The sequence below is a fragment of the Astatotilapia calliptera genome, chromosome 6, assembly GCF_900246225.1.
Source record: "Astatotilapia calliptera chromosome 6, fAstCal1.2, whole genome shotgun sequence".
Lineage (NCBI taxonomy): Eukaryota > Metazoa > Chordata > Actinopteri > Cichliformes > Cichlidae > Astatotilapia > Astatotilapia calliptera.
The window spans coordinates 19556882-19582765 of NC_039307.1; the positions used below are offsets into that span (position 1 = coordinate 19556882).

General features: G+C 41.6%; 1 protein-coding gene across 4 annotated transcripts in view; it reads right to left on the bottom strand.

Moving 5' to 3' along the window:
• The window catches only part of pax5 (paired box 5), a 57014-nt gene that overhangs the window by 15068 nt on the left and 16062 nt on the right, over positions 1-25884 (bottom strand). For 2 of the 4 annotated variants that reach the window (XM_026170918.1, XM_026170919.1), the window contains exons 3-7: positions 23289-23486; positions 22513-22577; positions 19552-19677; positions 11766-11866; positions 3925-4057 (exon numbers count right to left, since the gene is read on the bottom strand). In XM_026170918.1, the coding sequence (XP_026026703.1) occupies positions 3925-4057; positions 11766-11866; positions 19552-19677; positions 22513-22577; positions 23289-23486 (623 nt within the window). Of the gene's footprint in view, positions 1-3924; positions 4058-11681; positions 11867-19551; positions 19678-22512; positions 22578-23288; positions 23487-25884 lie in introns of all 4 variants that reach the window. The other 2 variants (XM_026170916.1, XM_026170917.1) reach the window with 1 other exon arrangement.

A 25884-nucleotide genomic window follows, 5' to 3' on the forward strand; every position in this document is an offset into this window, starting at 1 on the left:
TTTCTCTATGTTTGCGCGCAGTAGACACTGGAAGTGCGTGGAGAGGGTGCCCTCCATTCATCATCATCATATACACACACTCAACCACACACACATGCATCAACACCCTCCTCCTGCCCCCTGCACACACATATTTATCATCATCATAAACAGCTCGGATGCTAACACCATCAATCCCATTCACTTCCCTTCCACTTAACCACCACTAACTAAGTGAGAAGGAGGAGGAGGAGGAGGAAAGGGGAACAAGGTGGGAGAGGAAAATACAGAATATAAAAAACAAGAAGAACAGAAATAGCAAAAAGCAAAAAAGAGCAAACAGGTACGAGAATAAGAGAGGAGGGATATGTGCTAGAAGGTCAACAGCTGTAGTAGATAAATATTTGTTTTCATGAGACAGTGAGTGAAATGGTTTGGACATATGACCGGGAGGGTTAGTTGATATATTAGAAAAAGGATGTTGAAAAAGGAGCTGCCAGGCAGAAGGAAAAGAGGAAGATGAGGCAAGGTGGTTGACATGCAGAGGGTTGGTGTGGCACAGGTGGAAGCTAGGGACAGGGTGAGATGGGGACAGATGAATGGCTGTGGTGACACCTAAAGAAGAAATTGTTGAGTAAAAACAATATCACAGTATTAGTTTTCTCCATCTCCCGTATAAGTAACCATCCTGCACTCAAAAGTATTTTAAAGAAAGTATTAAAAGCTTAATTCAGTCATCCGGTATGGCAACCTGGATTTATAATGTCACAATCTACTATTTTATTTATATTTTATTTAGTATTTTATAAACTGCCTGTACATTATATTTGTTTGAAATTTATGGTTCATACATTGAATAAAGACTCAAGAACATAGACTGTACAGTAAAGATGGACACAGGAGATTGGCATGAAGTGTAGCCAATGCTGAAATGCTTTAAACTAGCAGTACCGATAATGACCAGCAGAGGGCAACTCCTCAGGTCTGATTGTGTAGAAGTGTGTAGAAGAAAAACATCCCATCGTTCAGTTTATTTATTACTTTTTTAAATGTTTTCCTCACAAGCTTCAATTTTTAATAGTATTTTTCGATACAGCATGATGAAATAAATTATGATCTATTCAGAGTACAATAACCAATAAGCAGGATGTGCTTTAGGGATTTGCTACTCTTGAATTAACAATTCAAAACAATGTAGACCTGCAGTGTGGTTTTTCAGTCAGATCTATGCCTTGCTTCTTTATGAGTTACACAAATACACATCTGGTCAGTTTTGTGTTGTTTTTTGTGTGTGTTTTTTTGTTTGTTTAGTAAGTTGTTGTTTATCCTATTTAATATCACACTGAATAACCCCTAACCCTAATCAAGCTAGCAACTATTGTGAGCATTAGCTTAATAAAGGATCATTTTAAAAGACCAATAAAGAATATGAAACTGCAGAACAGCAGTCCACACACAAACAGGCAAATTCTAATGGCTAAGCCAATGTTACGTAAGTGGACAAATCATTAATTGTAAAAGGTCCTGCTCTGGTCAAACAAAATTCAGCCAGTAAAAGCAGCACACTTGTTTTAGTTTGAGTATCTTAGAAAAAGCGGAGCAGGAGACTGGCAGATGCATTAGTCTAATGTCTGCAGTGATGCAGAGCCTATAACAGGATGTTGTGGAGAAGAGAGTCGAGCGAAAAGCAAAGCTGTGGGTAGTCAATGAAAACTTGAGGATGGATGGATGGATGGATGGATGGATGGATGGATGGATGGATGGATGGATGGATGGATGGATGGATGGATGGATGGATGGATTTTATTGCAACCCATCAAATATTTGTTGAGCCATTTCACTCAACACTATTTAAAATATCTAGTTTCATAAATAAAAGGTCTGAGATCAAGGAAGTTGAATGGCTGGCAAACATTGTCATGTCTATGGATAATGTGGCCTCCAATTACATTTCAGCATGTATACATAGATAAAAAATCCCAACTGTACATGTTCCCATGCTAGGGAAAGTGGACAAATGGAGCAATAAAAGAAAAACAGCATTTATGGTCCTTATCAGCAAAAAATGAACATCTTAAATCCTTTCATTTTTCTGTCCTCTTTACTTCCTATTTCCTTCTGCACCTCCCTCTCTACTTGTGTTTCTCCCTCACATATTGCTTCCCCACTCCAGCCTCTATCTGTCCCTCCCCGCCTCCTCTCTCCTGTCTCGTGTAGTAAAGTTTTTCTCTGTGTTTGACGCGACAGCGAGGCATTAGTGCAGACGGGCTACTCATCCGCTCAGGGTCAGTGCACAGGGCAAGGAGGAGAGGGAGGAGAGGCTGAGAGAGAGGAGAGATGGACTCTCTACAGCCCAACTTAGAGGGGGCAGACAGGACCAGATCCTCTGAGGTGTGTATGCATGAGTGTGTATGTACACGAAAGTGCACACAGCGTATTTGTGCATATGTTTGCCAGTTGTATTGATGTATCTGTTCTCCACAGCTTTCCTGCAGAGGTCAACGAACAAGTACAAGTCTCCTCCACGCTCACTTGCAGCTACAGATGAACACACATCCTCTGCCTCTCTTACTCTCATACTGTCTGCCTATCTAACTCTCCCATTTCAGCCAGCCATCAAAGCAACACATGTCAAACCTGGAGGGATCAAGCGGGCACAGTGTGTGTCCCTTTGTGTGTTTTTGTGCTATAGTAGACTGGGTGAAGTTCAGGATAAAATAAAATGCCCTACAGATTTGGAAAGACCTTAGAATTGAGGGATGAGAGTGTGAGCGTTGCTCTACAGCATGTGTCCAGTGTATCACCACTTCAAGGATGCAATAACATTGCGTCAAACACACAGACGTCTGATCCCCTTAAGGGAGCTCTATTCTCAGGGAAAAAACAGGCAAGGAAATGTATGCATAATATTCAGAAGGTGTGTGTGTGTGTAACAGAATGTGTGTGTTTGCATGCATAAGCAGAAATGGAAATTTTGATCTTGCTCTCTTTTGCTCATGCTCTCCGTGTCTCGCTCTTTCTCTCTTCCAACACGAGCAGGTAATATTCCTCAGTGGTTTCAGGCGGCAAAAACGAGCCCATTCCCAGATATCCCAAATTCCCAGCTCTATGATTCCCCTCATTACAGATGGGAGCGTCAAAGCCTTGTCCAAGTGCTCCCTGGTCTACTCTTAATTAACCACTGCCTCTCCCAGTGCCCCTAAATGGAAAAGGAGGAATAGATGAGGCTCTCACTTTTCATCCATCCTTCCACCTTTCTTTTCCTCCTTCCCTCTGAGTTTCCTTCCTCCTTTGAGATCCAAAGCGTTAAGCTCTTTAAGCCCTGACAATTTTGGAGCTCCTGCCACTGCTGAGGTAGACTTAAAAAGCCTTTACTTTACTCTCTGGGTGTGTGTGTGTGTTGTTTAAATACGACTGTCAGAGCTCCAGCTAAAGCTTGACTCTAAAGTATAAAACACCAGAGTTTTGTCTTCTGACTAAAATATTTTATGGAATTTTTATGTGTGAATTATGGGATTGTGCAGCAATAGGTTAGCAGTTTTAATCCTAAAACTAAACAAACCCAAGCAATCTTTTAATTCTCTCTTTAAAAACAACAACAAACATTCACATTTTTTTCGTGTAACCAAATAGGAGGGTAGTAATTATAAAAGAATTCAAAATCTCACTCTTCATAGTACACATGCACTACTTTTTTAGTCTCTTTCATACATTAAATATCCACAACAGATCATTCCTCTAAAAGGCAAGAGCAACATGAAGAAAAGAAATGTGTACAGAAACTGATTGGAAACGGGTCATTACCAAGTGAAGCTGAGGTTGGAAAAAATAACTGAGTACAAAACTTCATGGAAAATTAACATTTATATGAAAACCCTTTATTTAGTCATTTCAAAATGTCTCTCAGAGGTGAAGTTAAGATTATTAGCTAGGTGTAACTTTTACCTGGAACTAGTGAGTAGGACTGTGGACCAGAGACGCTGGCTCCTAACTCTGCCCCTGTGCCCGGATTGGCCAAACTGTTCTTCATCTCATCCAGTCCTCCTGCTAATGAAGCCATGGCTGAATAATCTGACGTCTGGAAGAAAGGAGGAAGTAAACAAAGGGTAAACTTATTAACAAAAATCGAAAACAACAAGTACATGTTATGAGGCTAGCTTGTTGTTAGATCTAACGCGGATGCAGTGTTTGTTACATCCTGCTACATTTTCAGCATGCTGCACTTTCCTCAGAGCAGAGAGCAAAAGCGCTTTAGAATGAACACAAACTCACAGACACACACAGACTCACACGCACATACAGAAACACACCTACAGCTGAGAGTTTATTGATCTGTTTACAAAGACAGGGATTTACTGTACAACCAAGTCCAACAGTCTATAACCACAGGATCAGCTTGCTCTTTCTCTTCATCCCTCACACACACAGGATACATAGACACCCGTATATATATCCACACATACGCGCTGGCATTACATAGACCACGGCTAACACAAAGCCTCTTGTCTCCCCAGATACCAACAACAATAAGAACTGTGATCATCTCAGCACACCTACACACGTTCTCCCAGTGGTGTTAACCCAGCATACACACACGCTGCAAAAACTTAAAAAGCACTCAGAGAAGGCTGAAGTGACAAAACAATATGTCACTGTCTGAATGTGCAGTTTCTTTAGAAACAAAATAATATTGAAGTTTAAAAAAAGGAAGGCTGAAAAGAAATAAAGAAACATGTGATAATGTGATCCAAACAAAAAAACACTGCAAAAAAACAAAACAAAACCCACAAGCACATGAAAGGAAATTAGCTTAACTAGCAAGACACACAAAAGAAGAAACCCAGAAAATACAACAGTATGCTCGTACAGTACACAAATGTCAAATAACTCACTGTCCACAACATGGGTTATGATCTTTGGATCATACGGACACAACTTTGAAAGAGGTCTTTAATAACCCAGCCTGGCTGAAAGGCAGTGAGATGGGTGGATAATGGAAACTGTCCGCTAACCTGTGTTTGACCCCAGCACAGAGTCACGACCCATCCATCCTCATTTCTCTACTAGACAAGTGTGTGTGTAATTATGTGTGGTCCAGACATTACTCATCATGCAGGGACTTAAATCACTGTACACAGTGACTTACTGGGGACTTACCTCTTATTGGGACAAAATCCCCGTCATGCAAATGATTACATTTTAAGGTGAATATATGTCTTTTTTGTAGTGTTGGGCAGGTAGGTAAAGGTTAAAGTCATGTATTGACCTCTGAAGTCAGAGATACGCACATTGCCGTGTGTGCAATAATAATATTAATAATAATAATAATGATAATAATAATAATAATAACGAAGGCTGTGCAGAAATTGACACTTTAAAAAAAAAAGGTTGGCTCTCAGCATCAGGGAGTTTAAGCTCATCTGTTCCTTAAAACGCAGAAAAGGAAGTAACATCATAAGTAAGTCAGTGCAGAAAAGAGGTGCACTAGAAATAAAAATGTGGGGCTTACAATAAAATATTTAAGTCCATTCCTTGGTGACTTTGAGACAAGTGATCATATAAATAAACCTTGTATTACAGCAACAAGCAAATGCAAGCAAAGCATACAGGCAAACACCATTCGTTACTCTGTGGCCACAATTAAGACTGTGTGGAGTAGTACATTCAGTCGTTTGCTCATTAAATCTGTCTGTTGTGTTAATTGACTACTGCGAGGTAAGCTTTAGCTCTTTTTTTAGGTAAGAGTTCATGTCACATGAATGTTTCTGCAGCAGCGTTTTTAACCGGAAAGCCATAATGACTGAGCTAACTAAACTGCTCTCAGTCAGCTTCAATTAATTTGTGTATGTACTAAACAACCCTACTCACAGTATTGGAAAAGAGACACATATTCATCCGGAGTTCGGCAATTAAATATAAGCATATAGTGTATGATTATTGAGGGGTGGCTTAAAAAAAGCTTAGTAAGTTGGTCATTAAATTCTCCTCCTGACTGCATTTTGAAGCACACTAGACCAACACACTGAACCTCAAACTGTTCCCACTGTACGAGTAAATAAAACTGAGCAAATGAAATATTGCACTTTATCGCATGAAATTCCTTCTGTAGCTTTTCCTCCCATTCAGTTACTACTGACCTGTGTGTGTGTGTGTGTGTGTGTGTGTGTGTGTGTGTGTGTGTGTGTGTGTGTGTGTGTGTGTGTACACTAATGACACCAATCAGAATTTCCTTTAGGTGATGAGGTGAGAGTTTTGCACTGACCCTTTTAATGCGTCTGCATCTGTGTGTGTGGAGGTGTAAGTGTAGGCGTGTGTTTGTGCTCACTGACCTCTTAAACACCCCTGTGCTCGTCAACACACAACACAACCACTGGACTGTGACCTGCCAAATAAGAGCTTACGCAGTACACTACACACATCCTCCCTCACTCTCTCTCTCTCTCTCTTTGGACTTCAGACACACTTTTAAGCTCTCTTTTCTCTCGCACATCAAACACATCACACACATCACACCTGTAGTTTCTTCATCCAATCATATGAGCTATCACTGCTCAGCCGCCCTCCCCCCCTTTCTCTTGGCCGCTCTCTGTCTTATTATAATGGTGTCTAATGTGTCCATGTATCCGTGTGTAGATGGGGGCCAGGCAGCAGCAGCACCAGAGAAGAAGGGGTCTGCCGTGGTAATTGGCCATGATGAAGTTTGGCCAGTGGGGTGACAGGCCCGCTAAGGAAGATGGATCATTCTCATTCGCCCCCGTAAATGTTGTCAATTCCACCGCTCATACAGCGCCATCAGCCCTCATCAAAGAGGAGGGACGCAGCTGCCGGGCCATGGAGGGGTTGGGGTTTGGGGTTGGCGATGCTGATGGGGAGGGGTTGTTCGGGGCAAGATGGGAGGAAGCAAGTAAAGGTGGCAGGAGGGGGACCTGGCAGATATAAAGGGTCGCTATAAAGAAATAATAAGGAATAAGGAGGAGACAGGAAATGGGGCTGAGATGGAGGGAAATGTTAATCGATTGATAAATTAGTGGGATAGAGAAAAGAATGTAGAGCAGGGCACTCAGCAGCAGCAGCATCCCACCAATATATGGTAATACTGAGAACTTGGTCATTTTTAGTTTTTCTTCTGTGACCAATGAGTTAAAGGATTTGAAGTTAACTAACTCACAAACTTTACATTGCTTTGAATCCTAAGTCTTCACATTCTTGGATCTGTCACCCAAAGTGGACTCCCAGGATCAAATTTCACTTCATTACTCCACTAAAGTTACACATCATGGACGGCACTCACTGTTTTCAGCGTTTTGTTTTCATTTTATATAAATGCAGCATGTTTTTTAGGGTATAACATACACAATTTCTCATTGGTTGATTATTGCTGTCTGCTTCGATGCATTTTCTCCTTTCTTGTTTCGTTAACTCTGTCCTCTAAAGGGTTAGCAGATAGCAGTCCTTTATCATAACACTTTAACTCTTTAAAAGCAGCTGCACTAAGTTTTAATCTCACTCGTTCTATCACTGTGTCTCTTCCACGCAGCAGCTTGGTCTGCTGAGTCAGAAATGGGACAGATGTGCCCAACCCAGCCAGAGACACACGCATAAACACAAACAAGCACACAAATACACACACAGACCGGCCCTTCTGTACCATTTGCATAATAGTATTTCCTATTTTCACCACTTCCAAAATAGCTCGTGATTTCTCCATCTCCTACTCTCTCTCTCCCATTCGTCACATTGGCTTGAGTGCTCCTGATGGAAAATTGCTTGACTATAAACAAATACAATTCCCTGAGTGGCCCACAGACTGAGACAGGGATTGTGGGGAAGGAATTTATCTGTGCTCAAACTGAGCGTGGCAGCAAGGGGAGGATACTCATTTCCAAACAGCTCCTTATGAGTCACGGGGCCGCTGTAGGCCACATGAGAGGAAGTTTTTACATATTTTATACTTAATTAATTTATCTAAGTTTTGCAGTTGTTTACTGTTATACTTCTTGTATGCATGATTTAAAAAAAAACGTTTAGTGTAGTGATTACACAATGACGCAAAGTCTGCTGGGGTTTTTTTTTTTTTTTCAAATTTGAGCAGCATGGTTGATGCGTCTGATCACACTTAAATAGTTTCAGTGTTAATAAAAAAATGTTGTGGCTTTGTGCATCTAAATCCAATCTTCACCTGAAAGCTACTTTTAACTGCGTCCAGACGCCCTTTCTGTTACAACCCCACAGAGATTTGTGTCTCCTCCTAGAAACAAAAAGTGTATCTTTTACTTTTCAGTTAAATGTGTGAACCACTACACTCTGGAGCCATCAAATTCAATCTCTAACTGCACTGTGAAATTTCCTACAGGATACTTTAATAAGCTCATGCTATAAAGCGATGAATTTAGCGTTATTTCTAGTTTCCCGACTACTTGTTTTCTCTTGATTTATTATTTGTTGTGTGGGGAAAACATTCTGCGGTCAATGATGAGACGAACTAGCTGAAATGACCTGAGATGCATTCTTCATTTTTGTGTTTAGTGCAGCAGTAAAGAGTAGACAGGAAAGAGGGGAAGACACAAAGGGTCAAGGGGCAGATTCAAACCCGGGCCGCTGCATTTCAGCCACAGGGCATCTGAGCCAAACTGGAGCCCAAGATAGAAATCCTTTTAAGTAAAGAAAAAAAAATCTATAATATCAGTCTCATTTTTCTCCGTCCACATCTCAGTGTAAACTGCTTGGTACTGGGGTGGGCGTTTGGACCCAGGGCAGCACGGATGGGCGGGGGTGCTTGTCAGCCCTGCTGATTTATCACCTGGGTAATAGAAAGTGATTGAAGGGAAATTCAAATGAACTGTCTCTGACAGGCACACATGCAGACACACATACGAGCACGCACACATAAATTAATAGCGGGGCTTAATAGACTACAGGGTGAAGTGGAACAAGAGCAGGAGAGGCAGATGAGATAAAAGCAGGGCTTGTTAGGAAAGAAAGATAAAGAAAAAGGTCTGAAATAAACAGGATAGACGAGTAACTACTGCTGACAGATAAAATAAGATTTGCTTGCGAGCGGTATTGCTTTTGGTCTCTTCAAGTGGGACGAAGGAAGACAAAATAATGAGTAAGCCTCATGTTTTAGTGCAAGAAAGCTAAAAAATAATGAGGAGCTTGACGTAACCACTGAGATTACAGTTTATTAGTATAACACCTGAATCTGAGCCTCTTGCTCTTCTGTCTTTACTTTGGTTTTCACAGTTTTGGACACGTCTTTGTCCGATGCACACACACTGACACGCGTTTCGTAAAAGACGACCCCATACAAAACATCACCAGCAGGGACAAATCTGTCAGGAATGTCAGTCGCAAGGCAGGGTGACCCCCCTTGACCATAACCCCACCAATAGTGGTTACTGTGCACACTCACGCACACGTGTACACACACCTCAGCCCACATACCAAAGAGCCTAAGCTGTGGCTGTCAGCGTTAAGGCTAAGAGTGTCAATCATTCCCAGTGGGAAAAAGGGGGGTTAGCAGAGGTGGAGGACTAGATAGTCATGTAGATTTGTGTGTGTGTGTTTGTGTGCATGTGGTTGTGATTGCTTGGGTCTCTTTGTAATGCACTTCTTGAAGCCAGTTTGACCCCAGTTTGATTCCCCTATCCCAGACACCGACCCCAGTGGCTTGACCAGGCTCAGACAGGACACTGACCTATGAATCATGGGTATTATAGTCTTGAGTCCCAGTCTATAGAGCTACTACAGCCAATCCCTGTCGACCTCTCGCCCTGTGCCACTCAAGTCCCCATGTCGGTCAGAGGAAAGAGAATTTACTAAAAAGCCAAACTCTGCCCTGTAGGTCTAAGGCTGCAGCCTATTTATGCTTCCATATACTCCGACTACTCGGGAGTTTGCTTGTACTCTTGCCCTTGGCACTGACTGAATAAATAAACCAGAAGCAGTGTCAGCTTGAAAGCTCGCTGAAACAAAAATTTCATTTTGAAACATTGGCCAAATATTTCCTTAATATTGACCGTTGGGCTGCTGATTAGAAGGCATCTGAGAAAAGGTAGAGAGAATACAAATGCTAGCTTGTTGTCATTTTGTTATTCAGCATACCACTTACACCTGTCTATTCCACTCAGATTTACATTAATTTTCTCCTGAGAAAGGGCGGGAGGTCAATTTAGATGCAACATTAGGACACACAGACACACCCTTTCTCGCTCTCGGTTTTCTTGTCTCGTTTTTTCTCTTTTTCTCTCACATGCAAACGATCACACGCATACGCACATTCCCAAGACGCATCAGCATGCGGACAGCGGCACTGCCGTCCCACCAAGCAGCAGGAAGTGAGGTCATAATGAGAGTCGGGTCAATATGTTCATTAACCCCTGTAGTGTGTCTACATTATAGGAACATCAATAGAGCAGGTCTGACTCATCACAGTGTCTATCAGACCAAAGAAACTCACAGCGGTTTGTCAAGCCAACAGTGAAAACACGACTTGATGCTGACACTTTGAGAGCTCACAGCAACATGAAAGAATTGGGGAAAAGACAGGATGAGTGAAGCGCTTGGATAGAGAGAGAGCTTTTTAAAATGGGATTATTTGTTGTGCAATGTGACAGCAGTCAGCAACATTGACATGGCATGGCAAGGCATAGCAGGCAGGCTTTTTTTTTCTAAAAACAGAGACAAATATTTTATACGACAGTCAGATAAACCTTAAATGTTAACTGATAAACTACAAACTAATCTGGCTTCTGTACTATGTAAATCCCAAAATAGTCCATTACATTTTAAGCTTTCCTGCCTTACATTTTTTTCACTATCAGCAACAAAAAAAAAAAAGAAATTTGCACCTGTGTCCACTGGAAAACCCAAATAACTGTCATATTGGTGGCAGTTTGAAACTCCTGCACACTGTCTCTTTAAACGATGTGACTTGTGCCATTCAACAGTTTTGCTCTTATTGATGGAAAGACCAAAAACAACAATGTGTTAGTCTAGCGCTGTTTGCTTTAATTTTGTTTGCATGTGTGGCACGCAACCGTTGAGCATTAGTTCTTGGATGTTTTTATTTGGAGATTCCAGGTTGGTGAAAGTAGGCCGTCTTCTAATCAAAACATATACCCTGGTGTAAAAAAAAGCGTATGCTTTTTTATATTCTGCTTATTTTTTGTCAGAGATTGTAAATAAAAAAAACACACGTTCTGAAAAGGATGAGAGGCCCTTTAACCTCTGTGCTGCAGTTACACCTACATCCCAGGTAGGCCCATGTATTATTTTCTTGACTATAACCAGAGGTTGTGAAGGGCCACAGTTAGCAGGATAAAAAAATGTATGTCTTTGAACGAGGACAAAGCACTTGTTAGGCGGGAAACATATTTGTTGCTTTGGATCTTTTCATGGTCTTGTAAACAGTAAGAAAAAAAATGTCTGAACTCAGCGAAAAAAGACTTACAGTATAGGATGGCTGAATGGCTGTTGTGCTGTGACAGTGACTTGAAGTACACTGCTGTGTCTGGTGGCCGTGAGGTGATAACACAGGAACCGCCACTTCTGCTTTAGTCAGCTCCTGTTTGTTTTTCATGAGCGGTTATCTCCTGTCACAGCCCCTATTTTTCATTAGCCCACAACTACATTCTTGTTGACTCCTAACCTCTTCCCAACCTCAGCCTCAGCCCAGAGCCTGCACGATGCCTCGCCCTTACCTTGCCAGAATCAGGGCTCACATAGAGGTCAGAGCTGGACTGGATTGGACAGGATGGCTGTCTGTCAAAGAGGCGGTCCAATACCTCGATCTGCTGTGGCGAGAATAGCTCCCCTCTCATCTGCTTCCTGAGGAAGTCCCGCCCACTGTGGCCGTGTCCATTGGCCAGCGGTGACTCCTGCAAACCTGCACAGAGAGGACAGGTGAAAGGAGAGGGGTTAGACAGGCTGTAAATGCAGAATTTTTAAGAGAGGAATGATAACTGAAAGGGAGAGGAAATGAGCAAGATAAAAGGAAGCTTTTGCGAGTCTGGTTTATGTTATGGAGGGAAAACCCAGACAGACAGCGATAGAGGAATGAAGGGAGTAGTGAAAGCGTGTGTTGACAATATAAATCACTAAGACAGATGTGGAGAAAGAAGTTAGTGGACTCAAATGAACTCCAGTGAACTGATTTAAGACTGAGCGACTTCATAGATTGTGGAGGCTCAGAGAAAATGGTATACAAATGCAATCCATTACCAAGCATACGCTGTCTCTCCTTCTTGATCTCTAAAAAGTACACTCTCTCCTCTCATATATACACACTTGTCCGTCCCCTCTCGTCGTATCACACATACACACACATCCACACAAATATATATTGCCACGGTATCAGTATTAGACTGTGAGCTCTCGTATCCTGCAGTTATTGCAAGGCTGAGGGACTGAACGAGACAATTATAAGAACTCTGAAGAGTCGCGGCCCACAAATGATTAGAGAAGAGAGAACGAGAGAAAAAGATAAAGAGAAAAAGGGGATGAGGGTGAAAATCCCCACTATAGAGCCAATTCAGCGTTCCAAACCACTCCTGAGAGCCTATTTTAGTCCTGGGGGTCACTGTGTTTAGTGTGTGTATGTGCGTGAATGTGTGTCCAGGGTAGTGATATGACAGACAGGTGGAGAGGGGGGAGGGGGCTTCAAATATATATATATATATATATATATATATATATATATATATATATATATATATATATATATATATATATATATATATATATATATATTTTTTTTTTTTTTTTTTTTTTTTTTTTTTCCATTTGGAGTGAAAATACAGATTCATTTGCACCAGACTAGTTCTAATAAATAAAAAAACTGAAGAAAGAAAGAAAAAAATGTCTGTCTAACCATATTTAACCTCAAGGGATGCTTCCTGTTTTGAAATTCTGTAGTTGTGGATAACTTTTAATACCACTACATGTAGTTACTGAGACCTGTGCTACTGCAGGGGAGACTATATTCTTTTTATAAAGGTTTGAGTGTTTGTTAAAATGTAGTATTTCAGATTTAATGACTTCAAAACTACAGAAGTGAGTTTTGCTAATCTGATTGTATAAGTCAGTGAGAATTTTAAATTACTTCTTCTTTCATTTATGAGCAGGAAACATTTTTCCTAATGACTTTGTGGTCTTATTTACTAGTTTTCAAGTTTTAATTGTATTCATTTTGTTAAATAGTTGTTACCCATCTGTATAAAATAGATGATAAATCAGAGTATAATTCACTTTGTCATAAAGAAGTAACTGAGGTTTCAACTAAGGACTGAGCTGAGACAGTGTAGTAATCTATAAGAATGACAGGTTTCCTCTTTAACATAGTTTTACTTAATCTTATTCATTCTTTATTTGTTCTAGTCACATTCCTAAAAACATAATCTAAAAAAGGTTTTACGACATAAGCAAGAATTACTGGTTTAAAGCAAAGATGCAATGGGTTTTAAGTAAGCAAGTTTAGCTAGATTACATTGAGGAAAATAAGGTGTTTTGTGAGTATACCTGAGGAGTCAGAATTAATTGATCCTTTGTACAAGATAAGAGGATTATGTAAGTGTACATTTTACATCCACAGTAGCCTAATAAGGAAACTGACAGTTTGTTTGTTTGTTTGTTTTTTCACTTTTTCCGTTGTTTTGGTTCATTATTTAAGTGATCTCTGTGCACATCCAAGAGTGACAGGCAGAACAAAGACTATGTTAAAACATTTGGTAGATTGGCATATGGCACTGTGACGATATAGAGGTTAGCACTTCTCCTCTAAGCAGGAGGTTCTGGGTTTGAAGTTGTTTGTGGGCTGTGGCCTTTCTGTGTGAAGTTTGTGTGATCGCAATGTGGCTGGATGGATTTTTTCCAATAGTCTAAAAAGTTTCAGGTTAAACTGGCTATAGGTGTGAGTGCAAATGCACCAGGTTAGACTGAAAACCTTTCCTGGATGGATGGATGGATGGATGGATGGATGGATGGATGGATTACAGTCCCAGAGTTGTATAACGGTACCAAAGCTGGTTGCAAAATGTTTGCTTACAGTTTGATGTGTGTTAGCTAAATTTCAAAAGTTGATAAAAAGGATCAGTCTTGGCACAACCTGTGGCTTTGGATCAATTCAAAGACTTCTAGCAAACCTTTAAATCTTCAGACAGTATCCTACAGTGCTGTGTCACACACTAAACCTCCCTCTACATCTTCAGTACACAAAACCCTCTCTCACAAACAGAGGTTTGATCATAATCTCTCTCTCTCTCTCTCTCTCTCTCTCTCACACACACACACACACACACACACACTCATATACAGATGCTGGGAGTAGTGTGTGTATGGTCCAGGTCTCCAGTGACAGACCAATCAGGGTGGGAGATAAAGCCAGTATGATGCTTTAGCCTGGTAACCCAAGGCAACCCATTTAATCCCACCGGCCAGTCCCCATGATGGAATTCAATTGATCAATCATGTAGCTCTGATGGCACCATTTCAGCCAGCTTATTGCTTTCTGCTTTCTCTCTGTTGCACACACAAACTCTCTCATATGTGCGCAGACACACACACACACACACACACACAAATGCACCCTGAAAGACTGACCTGTGTCTGTCATGGTGGAGCATCCACAAAGAACCAGAGAAAGACAGAACAGGGGAGATGACAGAACCTGCTGTAATCGAGCAGTAAGAACAAAGCTTTTACTTATGATAATCAATATTGTTCATTCATCTGTATGAAGTTGTGTAAAGGTGTGTGTGTGTGTGTGTGTGTGTGTGTGTGTGTGTGTGTGTGTGTGTGTGTGTGTGTGTGTGTGTGTGTGTGTGTGTCTGTCTTGAGGTGTGCATGCATGGGCCTTGGTATGGATGTGATTGAGGCTGTGAGTGTGGGTGGGTGGGTAGCTTGATATCCGGCTGGTCTCATTGTATCCATGGATGGGTAAAGAAACTCATTGCCGTGACGGGTTAAATCCTATTCACTGTTGGATGCGCGCACACACGCACACACACACACAAACACACACACACACACAGCTGCCTCTATCTCTGTGATTCAGTCTCAGAAGGGAAGCGCTTCTCTTCCCTCTTTTTCAGAGCAGAACAAAACAAACAATGAGCCCTTATTGTTCTCTCCTTTCTGCCTTTTTCCTCTCTCTTCCGCCTTCTCTGTCTGTCTCTCTCTTTCTCCCTCCCTCCTGCCTCTCTTGCTCTCTCTCCATCACAGTCGTCTTCCATAACAGCCTGCTGCTGCCATTTTTCCCAAGAATCCAGAAGCAGTTGAATTATTAAATCCAAATACCCTAAAGAATTAGATGAGTTGTCACTTATTTGTCTGTTTTCCTGCCTGCTTATACATGCATGTCTGCAGAGGTTAGAACACCACCAGTGTGCTCCTTTTTGCTCTTGACATAGATAATCATGCTGATAGCCTAAGTGTCACAAGTCTGACCTCACAGCCCCAGCTCTTCCCTGCATGTGTGTGTGTAATGATTTTTTTTTGTCTGTGAGAGTGTGTATGTGCCTGATCCAAACTCTAGAGATCAAAGTTTTTGTAAGCCGGGAGGAGTTACGCGCGAAGGGCGACGATCCCCTCCCTCCACCCTGCATCTCTTGCTCACTCCCAGCATCTTTTATTTTGTAAGCTGCCTCATGTCACAGTGGATGCACAAGGGGGTGAGAGGTCAATCTGGCATTCTGGGTAAATGCCATTGAAACTATTTGTTGTTATATTTTGAAAAATGTGCATGACTTAAAAATACTGAGAGTGGATTTCCCCTCACAGATTTGAGGAAGAAAAAAACAGCACTCCCTTTAGTGACCGGCCCACCTGTCCTGAACTCCACATGCATGTTGGATGCTTGCACACACACACACACACACACACACACAGCAGCAGCAGCAGCAGCAGCAGAAGCTTCAATGTGTAAAGTGAATAGGTTAAGGTACAATAGTCCCCTTTTGGCCCCAGAAGTCAAGTTCTTCCATTCACACCCATTCATCTCCTTTCTGGCCCCAGTCACCCCCAACTTCCCCTCGCTTTGGCTGGGGGCACAGGTCACCACAGGGTTTTACCCCCACAAACTCCTCCTACCAACACACAAGAACACATACATACACAACACAAGCTACTGATCCCTCCTTCCTGTGTTCACGTGCACAGCAGCTGTTTGATATGCTCATGGCTAACAGTTTCCATTGCACGCATTGACGTCCTCACAAGCACATACAGCAGATATGATATGCAATGATATGATATAAAAAAAAACAGCAATTTCATCACAACAAACTAAGCATCATTTCACTCATACTGCGCACCTTGCAACAGATTAGGATGGCCAGACCAGCTCAGCACCAGAACTACTGATTTATGTTTTACCAGTTTTAAAAGTCAATGGCCTGGAGAACACGTTCTAATGTAGATGTGTTTTTAGCAAATCGAGGGGGCAATATTGTTGACCAGATGGCAACAGTTCAATTGAGGAGTCAGTGGGGTGCCTCTTGTGAGCTAGAATATCATTTGCTTTATTTATACCTCTGTCTCTGTAGATACATTCCATTATTGAAAACATAATATTTTCCACAACACATTTAATTCAAAGAGTAAACACAATCTGCTGCAGGAATTGAGATGCTGTGGACACCAGGGAGTGTGGAGTTCAACAACATGTAGCAATGAGAGACTAAATAATTGGTGGAGGCACAAAATGAGTTGGTACCAAGTTAAAATTCAACTTCATGGGGGGTGATTGAGTGAGACAGATGCAAAGAATACCACTGACTGATGTGAGAATTATGGGAATTAGACAAGAGGTTTACCTACACTAGCAAACAGCCTGTCAGCTACAAAACAATGGATGAACCACTCTGTATGTTTACTGATGTTGGTACAGTTTACTGGCTATGTTGGCAGAGTAGCAGATGATGTAGTGGGACAGAATATTTTCAGTAACAACTTGTTTTTTGTGGTCAAAAGGTTTCTTTTGTTCAGTTTATGTGGTCACTCCACATGCTCCAGTATAAGCTTATGGCTTAAGCACATTGCGAAGCAATTTGTAACTAGTTGTACTGGTTTATCAGCAGGGTTAGTGGATTTAATCATTAGGAAAAGGTATAACTTCTCATACCAGTTTAGGAAAGAGTCAATGGCCACTGTTAATCCTCTCTGTCACGTAGGAGGCTCACTAAAAGAGTATGGGCTGCATATGTAATAAAATGCCTGTTTATTAAGCATGCAGACCATGCCGCCTTAGGATCATCAGAGGATTCAGCTAACATTAACCTGCTCTAATAAATGAATTAATAAATAAAAATAAGAGCTGCAGTGTGTTTGGGGATTTTTTACACAAAAAAATCAGGAAAATTGCAACAGACTGACTCAAGGCTCCCCCCCCCCCCCCCCCCCCTGCCCCACCAAAAAATGGACCAATGGTATCATTGTTCTAAATGCGTTCTGAACTACACAAACTGTCACATTGCTGTATGTGTGATATATCCACCTGTACAAAGAGAGACAGACAAAGTCAACAAAAGAGCCTTGGTGATGTCCGGTGTGTCACTGTAGTGTACTGTGGGTTTATGCCTTCCTTCTCCGTGTGTAAGAATGTCTGCAAAGACGGGCATATGGCCGTGACTCGTCGTCAGAAGCTTGCCTTATTGTTTGCCTGTGTATGTGTTTGTCTGTCCATGTCTGTGCATGCTGTTCCCCCTGTCGCCCCTTGCCGTGTGTGTGTGTCATTATCCAGCGGGGGCTGCTCTAATGGAAGCTGTGATTAGCAATGCTGTTAATTAGACCACAGAGCCAACCGCGCAGACCTCTGGCACAGAAACGCTGCAGATAAAACACACAAGCGAAACGTGACACGGAGAGACATAATGCTCGAATGATGCTTTCTGAATGCTTCAATGAAACGAGAAGTGATACAATGTTTCGATTCGAACTGTGAAATGGAAAGTCCAGCAGCAGTCATAGAAAACCGGCAGACAGACCACACATGTAGCACATGGTGTAGTGTGTCATGCACATAAAGAACAAAGTGAAACAATAATACCGCTAATTAGGCTACAGATACTTTCCTTCAGCAACAGATCTGACTGCAGAGTTTCTGCTGAAGACAATACAGCACAGAATGGGGTGGATTAATACTTCATATTATTTATGTCAAAGAGGCATGGATGAAATCAGTCAGAGACCAGTTTCACTGTGGCCGTTCAGACTTATGATCACTAACACAGGTGAATCTGTTAATCTTTCAGTCTTTACTCTGTCAGTGAGCCAAAATGTGGACATGACAATCACTGTGCTCTGTGCAAGTGCTCTGATCTTATTCAAGAGCAGCAACTAAAATCAGAGTCCCGTCAAACTTAGTGTAAAATTTAACCGAATATATCTAAAACATTTGAATTTGATTTGTTTCTCTTCAGTTCTGTTGCGCAGATATCATACATGCACATCAAGGTAAGTCAAGGTGTGCATGCGAGATAACTTAATGAATACGAAATGTGGAAAATGTGAGGGAAAATTGCCATTTTACATTTGTTTCAAGTGTTAATGTGAGAAAAGGCAGTTTCCTCATCGTGTAGGTTCTTTGTCTGCCCCAGTTTTTAAAGTCTAGAGTGTGTCTCAAGCTTCACCGGGTGTTTAAGCCTGCTTTTAGAACACTATGTCACATTTTGCTTTTATGGATACACCAAGTCTTCTACCTCAACCTTAACTTTGTAACATATTTTGACGTTTTATGCAGTTGCAACAGAAAGACGGAGGAAACCCCAACCAGCGGATGATCGCTGAACAGGATGAGAGTGCAATTTGTTGTTATTTTGGATTGAGCTAAAACCTCATTTATCAATGGACAAACTGTTCACATAGTAAGTCAAACTTTGATCCAGTGTATCAATGATATATGTGTGCATGTCTCTATGTCTGCGTTGGGTCTAAAGTCTTTGTACTCTACTGATGGTTAAGTGGGCTGAATCCGAGCATATCAAGGTGCACCTGGGATTCACCTGGAACCTGCTGGAGTGTTCTGAAAATTCATCAGCAGTGGGAAAAAGGATCCCACACTGTATCTGTGTGTGTGTGCGTGTGTGTGTGTGTCAGGGAGAGAGAGAGCGAAATAGCCCCCAGTGGCATTCTGTCACCCCCTCTCGCTCCGACATCTGGTCCTGTCTCATTTACCGTAGGAGACCGTCTGTGTGATGGCTTTTTAATGCCACTGACACCCCCCCACACACACACCCCCACACACACACAATCAAGCAAACACGTGGAGGCATATCAGCGTACACAAATATATACATCCAGTACCTATGAGCACATACACAAGCTCGCATATACATTAGCACGCAACATTGACCAAGTATGACAGAAGTATATGATCGATAGTGCGTGCATGAGCTGGCCTCTCGGGTTGCTATCCCATGAAACACTGTTAGTAAATAAATCTGCGTTCCTCAATGAAGATATTTTATTCACATGTCCCGTTGCTGTTGCTTGTGTGTTAGATTCTCGTGTGCCTTGTGCATCCACCAGGAAAAATTAGCAAAGTGGGACATATACAAAGCATAACTGTTTGCTCACCTTCATCCCTCTTCCTCTTGCCTACATCAGCAGCTGAGCTGATACCCAGAATGCCGCTGATGGAGTACGAGGAGCCGGCCGAGTCGCTGGTCACTGCTGAGACCTGTGTGGCTGGCACGGACGTTGCTGCAGACAGATCACATGACAATGCCAACACTTTAAAGGATATACTGAGAAAGCAAAAGAACACCCAAAAAACAGATGACTGAAATGAGGAATTACTTAATCTCAGAGTCCTATTGTAAAATAAAATGGGGGAAAGCACAACACATTTATTGTGTTATGTGGACACTTACTCTTGTAAGCTGTGTGATTTTATTAAAAAGGCATAAGTGACTCTTTAACTCACTGAAACATTTGCTTTCAATAAAACAATTACTTATAAAGAAAAGAGTGTATTTTTTAAAATGTTCATGTTTTACTTTATGATCACATCTCAGATAAAATGATAAGAAAAAGAAGACAGCAAAGTGTTTTATGAATTTCTGGCTGTTGCTGAAATATCACAGACTGTATATTTTAATGTACTGTGTCACAAAACTCTATAAACACTCACCAAAATGAACTGAATCCAATATATTTGCATGTGTCTTTGGATCTCATTTGAAAGCACAAATATTTAATTGAAAATAAACAGTAAGCTATAGTTTTTGTGCACAAAGCTCTTTCTGAGAAATTCTTCTGTGTGTCTGTGTGTGCGGATGCCTTTCAGGCTTGAAAAACAACAATCAAGTGTCCTTATTCATATATTTGTGGCATGATTGCCACACAATATAAATCTTAATTATTATTCTTTTTTAAAAAATCAATAAAAGTCCATTTTTTCTCTCTAAATTTCACTCGGTTGTATCGGCTAAATTGAAACTAAAGGAAAAGACACAAAAGACCAGCCTCTGTTAGTGTTTTGCTCTTTGTTGTCTCTTCCTTTAATCTTCCCCCTGGAGGAGACAAGTTCTTTGCCGGGTGACACAGCGACATACTTGTCACCGCTTCAGTAACACGGACACACACACGCATCCTGCAACCTCCTGACACGCAGGCACAGGCTTAAACATACAGTCGCTCACTTCTTGGTCCCTTATCTGTACCCCTGTAAGCGGACGTGGGGCTGAGTGACAGTATGGTATCCCAGGAGGGACAGAAAGGTGTGGAGACAGACATACTAATCCCCTCTCCCAGCAGACCCCCCAAACAGAGAAAGACAAGACTGAAATGGCAATAAAGAAGAAGGAGGGGGTAAAAAAGGCAGGTAAACCAGAGGATCAAAGTCCCTTCAAGCCGTTACTCTTTCGCTAACGACAAGGAGAGTATAATGAATGCATATCCCTCCTATTCCCATCACTTGATTTAGCACTTCAATTATCTGATTTTCCTTTCTCTTTCTTTTCACTCTTTTTTTTATCAGAACGTAACGCTTTTATTCTGCAAATCCAAATGTTCAATTTTCCGCCTGGGAGTGGGACCCATTTATCTGTGTAATCTGTAAGCGTGTGCGTGTGTGTCTCACTGCATCTAGGGTGTGTGTGTGTGTGTGTGTGTGTGTCGCTTAAATGTGAGTAAAAGGCAGGAGTCAGGGAGCAGTGTGTGTGAAATTAATTTAGATTAATAGACAATGTGCGATTATGAAGATATGAGAGACTCTGAAACACAATCCACTGCAGGGCAAAGTGAGGAAGAGAGAGAAAGGCTATCGTATCTGTGTGTACACTGCGATATTCATCGAATAAAAGGAAATAATGTTCAAGCCATAGATGCCACAGATATAGTCTTTCAGTGTCTAACAGGATAATTAACTGTATACTGACAAAGGTTACGGGTCCTTTATTAAAAATATATAATGAGAACCTTCCGATAAGTCCTTTAATATTTGTCTGGTTTTGGATCTCATCCAGCTGCACTTAACATAATTTTAACTCGTGCTAATCGAAACTAAAGCAAAAGTTTACCTGTTGCTAATATACTCAAACTTATTTTCAAACTACTATGTTGCTCAAACAAAACACAGCTGAATTAATCTGACAAAGGGGGCAGAAAGCTGTGTATCCTTCCCCACTAATCACTGCTTGTAGCAATATGGATGAAAAAAAATGTGTTTATGAATATGCATAGTGTAAAGTTTGGTGCATAGGTCACAAGAAGTCCATTAACCTATAAGTAATAATTTGGTGATGTAACTGAGAAACCGTAAATATGATCTTTTCTAGCCCGTGAGAATATGCCTCACCAGGTGCATCCTCGCTTTGAACTTGAATATCATTGTAAATAATCAATTTCCAGTCATAACCTCCAATAATCAAAGAGTTAAATGCTTGCCAGTGTTGCTAATCTAGTACCCATTTGAGAAGGAACTGATAAAGATCTCTAATGCTTTGATATTACAATGACTTGAGCATTTTTGTTGACTTATTTATGAAACAGTTATATTTAGGATGACATGGTTTCACGCCGTGGATCCCTTTGATTGTTGTTATTGGGACTATTGTACGTCTTAATAGTTACATTGTACACTACTGTAATAATGTTACCAGTGTGCTTTCGGTTACAGTCGTCATAGCGGATGGGCCAAGAATATGAAAGCTTAATATGTAACTGTTATTTTATATCCAGCCGGTCACCTTTGTTTGATCGTACACTACCTTACTCGTTCTTCAGTCAGCTCTCGGTTGGCCCAAAAAGGCTAAATGAACCTGACCATCACACAAAACTCTGGTAAAAAAGAAACAAACCCTAAACATACTTCTTACGTGGAAAATGACAATCTAAAGCTGACTGTAAGGATGCAATGTAGATTTGGAACTTTGTGGCACATAGCATCCTGTCTTCACACAGGTCCAGAAACTCTGTTTTCTTGTTCAGCACAGAAGATCCTCTCCGGAGAGATTTTACACAAAAACACTTCTTTTGTTAAAAAAAAAAATTGGCTTTGATGGCTGGAAACAGGATTTTCGAACAGCAACCTACCTAGGTTGTGAGCCGACACTGAGCCCGTTTGACCAGGCTGCTGCTGAACCTTAGTCCGGATGATCCTGCAGGAGGAGAGAGGGGATATTAGTGTGTGTGAAGTGGTTTGTGTGAGTGTGCGTGAGAGAGATCCTGAGTGACAGAGAGAACATGACCATCGTGGGAGCAAAACTGTGTATATGTGTCTGTGCGTGTGTGTGTGTGTGTGTGTGTGTGTGTGTGTGTGTGTGTGTGTGTGTGTGTGTGTGTGTGTGTGTGTGAAGTGGCTGAGGCAGGCTGACATGGCAGAGGGGCCTCACACTTCCTGCTTGGCTGCTCATGCAAGCCTTTTCTTCCTCTTTCCTTTCCTTTTTCTTCCTTTCCTCCCCTTTTTTCCTCTCCTCTCATTTCCTTTTCTCCCTTTTCCTTTCTTTCCTTTCCTTTTGTGTCTGTTTCTTTCCTTACCCCCACACACCTTCCTTCCCTTTTGTCTGCCTCTTTTGCTCACTCCTTCTCTCTCTTATTTCACCATCCCTCCCTCTCTCTCTCTGCTTCTATGCTCAGGGGAAAGGGTTGTCATTGTACCATCGTGTTGAACCACTGAGCTGCAGCCACTTCATACATATGGAGACTGGGGCCTCTTTACTATTCTCTTTTCCACTCCCAGACTCACACACAGGCACACACACACATAAAACACAGAGTATTATATTGCTCTGAGCTCTACCAATAGGCTGTACCTGTTGCTATACGCCCAAACTCAAACAAACATACACAAAGCATGCAGACCGTCGTACCTGTTAATGGAGCTGACGCTGGGAACACTGTCGTTGTCACAAACTCTCTCTGCTAGGAGCCTGTCCCGGATCTCCCAGGCAAACATGGTGGGGTTTTGGCGTTTGTAATCGGCGATTTTGTCGACCACTTTTGGTGTAGCAACCTTTGGTTTGGATCCCCCAATTACCCCAGGGCGGATACTGCCCGTTTCATAGTACCTGCCAATTAAAAGACACTTGCATTGATCATACGGAGAGGAACGAGAGGACAAATTAATAGAATCATATGGAATATGAAATCTGCAAATTCTGTTTTTAGTTCGTTTTTTTATGCATACAGCTCCTTATTAAAATGTGCCAAATCCAAACCTGAAAAAAAACTTTAATTAAAAAAACATAAAAGAGAAACAAGGCCGAGTTTAGTTGGGTTAAAGTACTTAATCAAGATTGTGCCGCCGCATCTGAAAATATTTCAGTTCAAGTTTCCATCCAAATAAGAATCTGAACATGCTTTTTTTTAAAAGCATTAGGTTGGTGCTCTTCTATACTTTCCTCATTTTCTCAAATATACATCAACAGGTGTGGAGTCAGATCTCGAGGCTCTTCACAGCACGAGGACAGTGAATAAACTAACACAGAGCCCAACAGTGTGGCTTTTTTTCTGTGTTTTTAACAGCGAATGGACAACAATGTAGGTCAGTGGCAGAGAGGAATAAGATACAAATGTGAAGGATTTTTTTTAAATAAATTTCTCGTATCGGTGTCCTTATCCTTTAACTCCTCTTCTTTCACCTATTGAAGCTGAAAAGTGGCCAGGTAATTTCTGTGACAGAATCAAATATGCTGAAATAATTATTGGGAGTTCTGTTTCACTGCTAAATCGAGTAGAAGGGGAATCTAGACTCCAAAGAACCCAGATATAACATAAAGCAGCTTTCTGCTTTACTGCCCCTCTACTTCACCTCTCTTGGTGGTGGTTTGAACATTGCTCCACTTGGACTCAGCTATTTTCCCTTCAAGCTCTCCAACAGAGGAATGACCTTCCCTCCTGTGGTCAGGACTTATTTCTGGATTACACACCAAACATTGGACGTGCTCCTCCTGTCTAAGGTCTTTTTTCCACTCACGATAGACAGCTAACCCCCCCCCCCCCCCCCCCCCCCCCGAGTCTGTCATGTTGCCATGTCAATTAAAATAGTTTTTGTAGCCTGTAAATCTTCTTAGTGTCCAAATTTTTTGATCACTTGTGGTTCTTGTCCTAATTTGCTTAATTTGAGGTATGAAATGGGTGTGATTATTTGCTAATCCTCCATCAGCTGCATCTTTTTTTTTTAATTGAATTTGAATTTCAAACAGAACTTTTTATTTGGGTAATTCTGACAATTGAAACTCCGTGTTGGTTTGGGCTGATCTTTTGATGTGGCGAGGAATCACATCGCATAAAGCAGGGAAGATCGCAAAAACAGCTTCAGTGCCCATGCGCTGCATGGACTTATGAATATTGCATTGCTCAGAATGCAATGAATGTTTGGCCCAAAGGTGGCTCATATCTGCCCACATGTGAATTCAGTCACAGTTCTCCTTAAAATGAGCCTGATGCCAGTTGTGTCATAACTTTTGGGATATTTTTGGCCACATAATACTTTCTAGGGATGTACCTGCCCAACAGCTGTGGAAAGTACCCCAGATGAGGTCCAAATGTGTCTGCTATATAGGCTTAAAATCCTCTTTAACCAAAAAGGTTCTGTATTAAATCGAAATATTGCCGTGGAAATATTTCCTCTTGAAAGCACCTTGAAGATTTAATGATTGCACTGTGTATTTATAATCTGTGTGTGGATAGAGTTTGTATCAAAGACTTTGTATTTATTCACACCGGTCAGATAATGCTGGTCAAATATACTGCAAATTCGAGGGAATCTTTCTGTATATTTGATCCTTTCTTTTAGTTTTCTTTATTTCTGTTTTATTTTGTATCTTTGACTGATTTGCTCAGCTCCTTCTCGCAAACAGAGACTCTGCTCTCGTTGGGATACACCTTGTTAAATCAAGGCGTGCTAAAACCCTCACTGCCAGTTACATAATGTTGCCGATTTCGCTGCAGATGTCAGAGTCAGCTGAAAGGCTAAATGCAATAAGCTCAAACACCTGTCACGCAACATTTTTAGGGCCTGACTCGTCCCGCGATCGGCTTCTGTTCTCTTAAGCAATTTCACGTTATTACGCAGATGCAGGAAGAGGATGGCACCGACACACACACATGTGCACACGGGACGCACTCACACAACCGTTTCATGTCCACCATGGCTATGTCATGAATGTATTTGCATGCAGAAGGGGCATGGGGGGGACAGGGGGTGGGAGGACAGCAAATGCGCTACACAGCTTGCAGAAAAAAGGGGGGATGCTGTGTGTGGATGCAAGCTGTCAGTCAGTCTTAAACCTGCTGCTGCTCTCCTCTCGCCCTCTCTCTCTCCACTGTACGGTAGAGTAATCCTTTCCGTGAAGATGCGAGTTCCTGTAAATGTGCACTTCCTTGTCTTTCTTTCTGTGTGTGTGTGTGTGTGGGGGGGGGGGGGTGTGAGTGTGTGTGTTCCACATTTTTGACTATTCACAG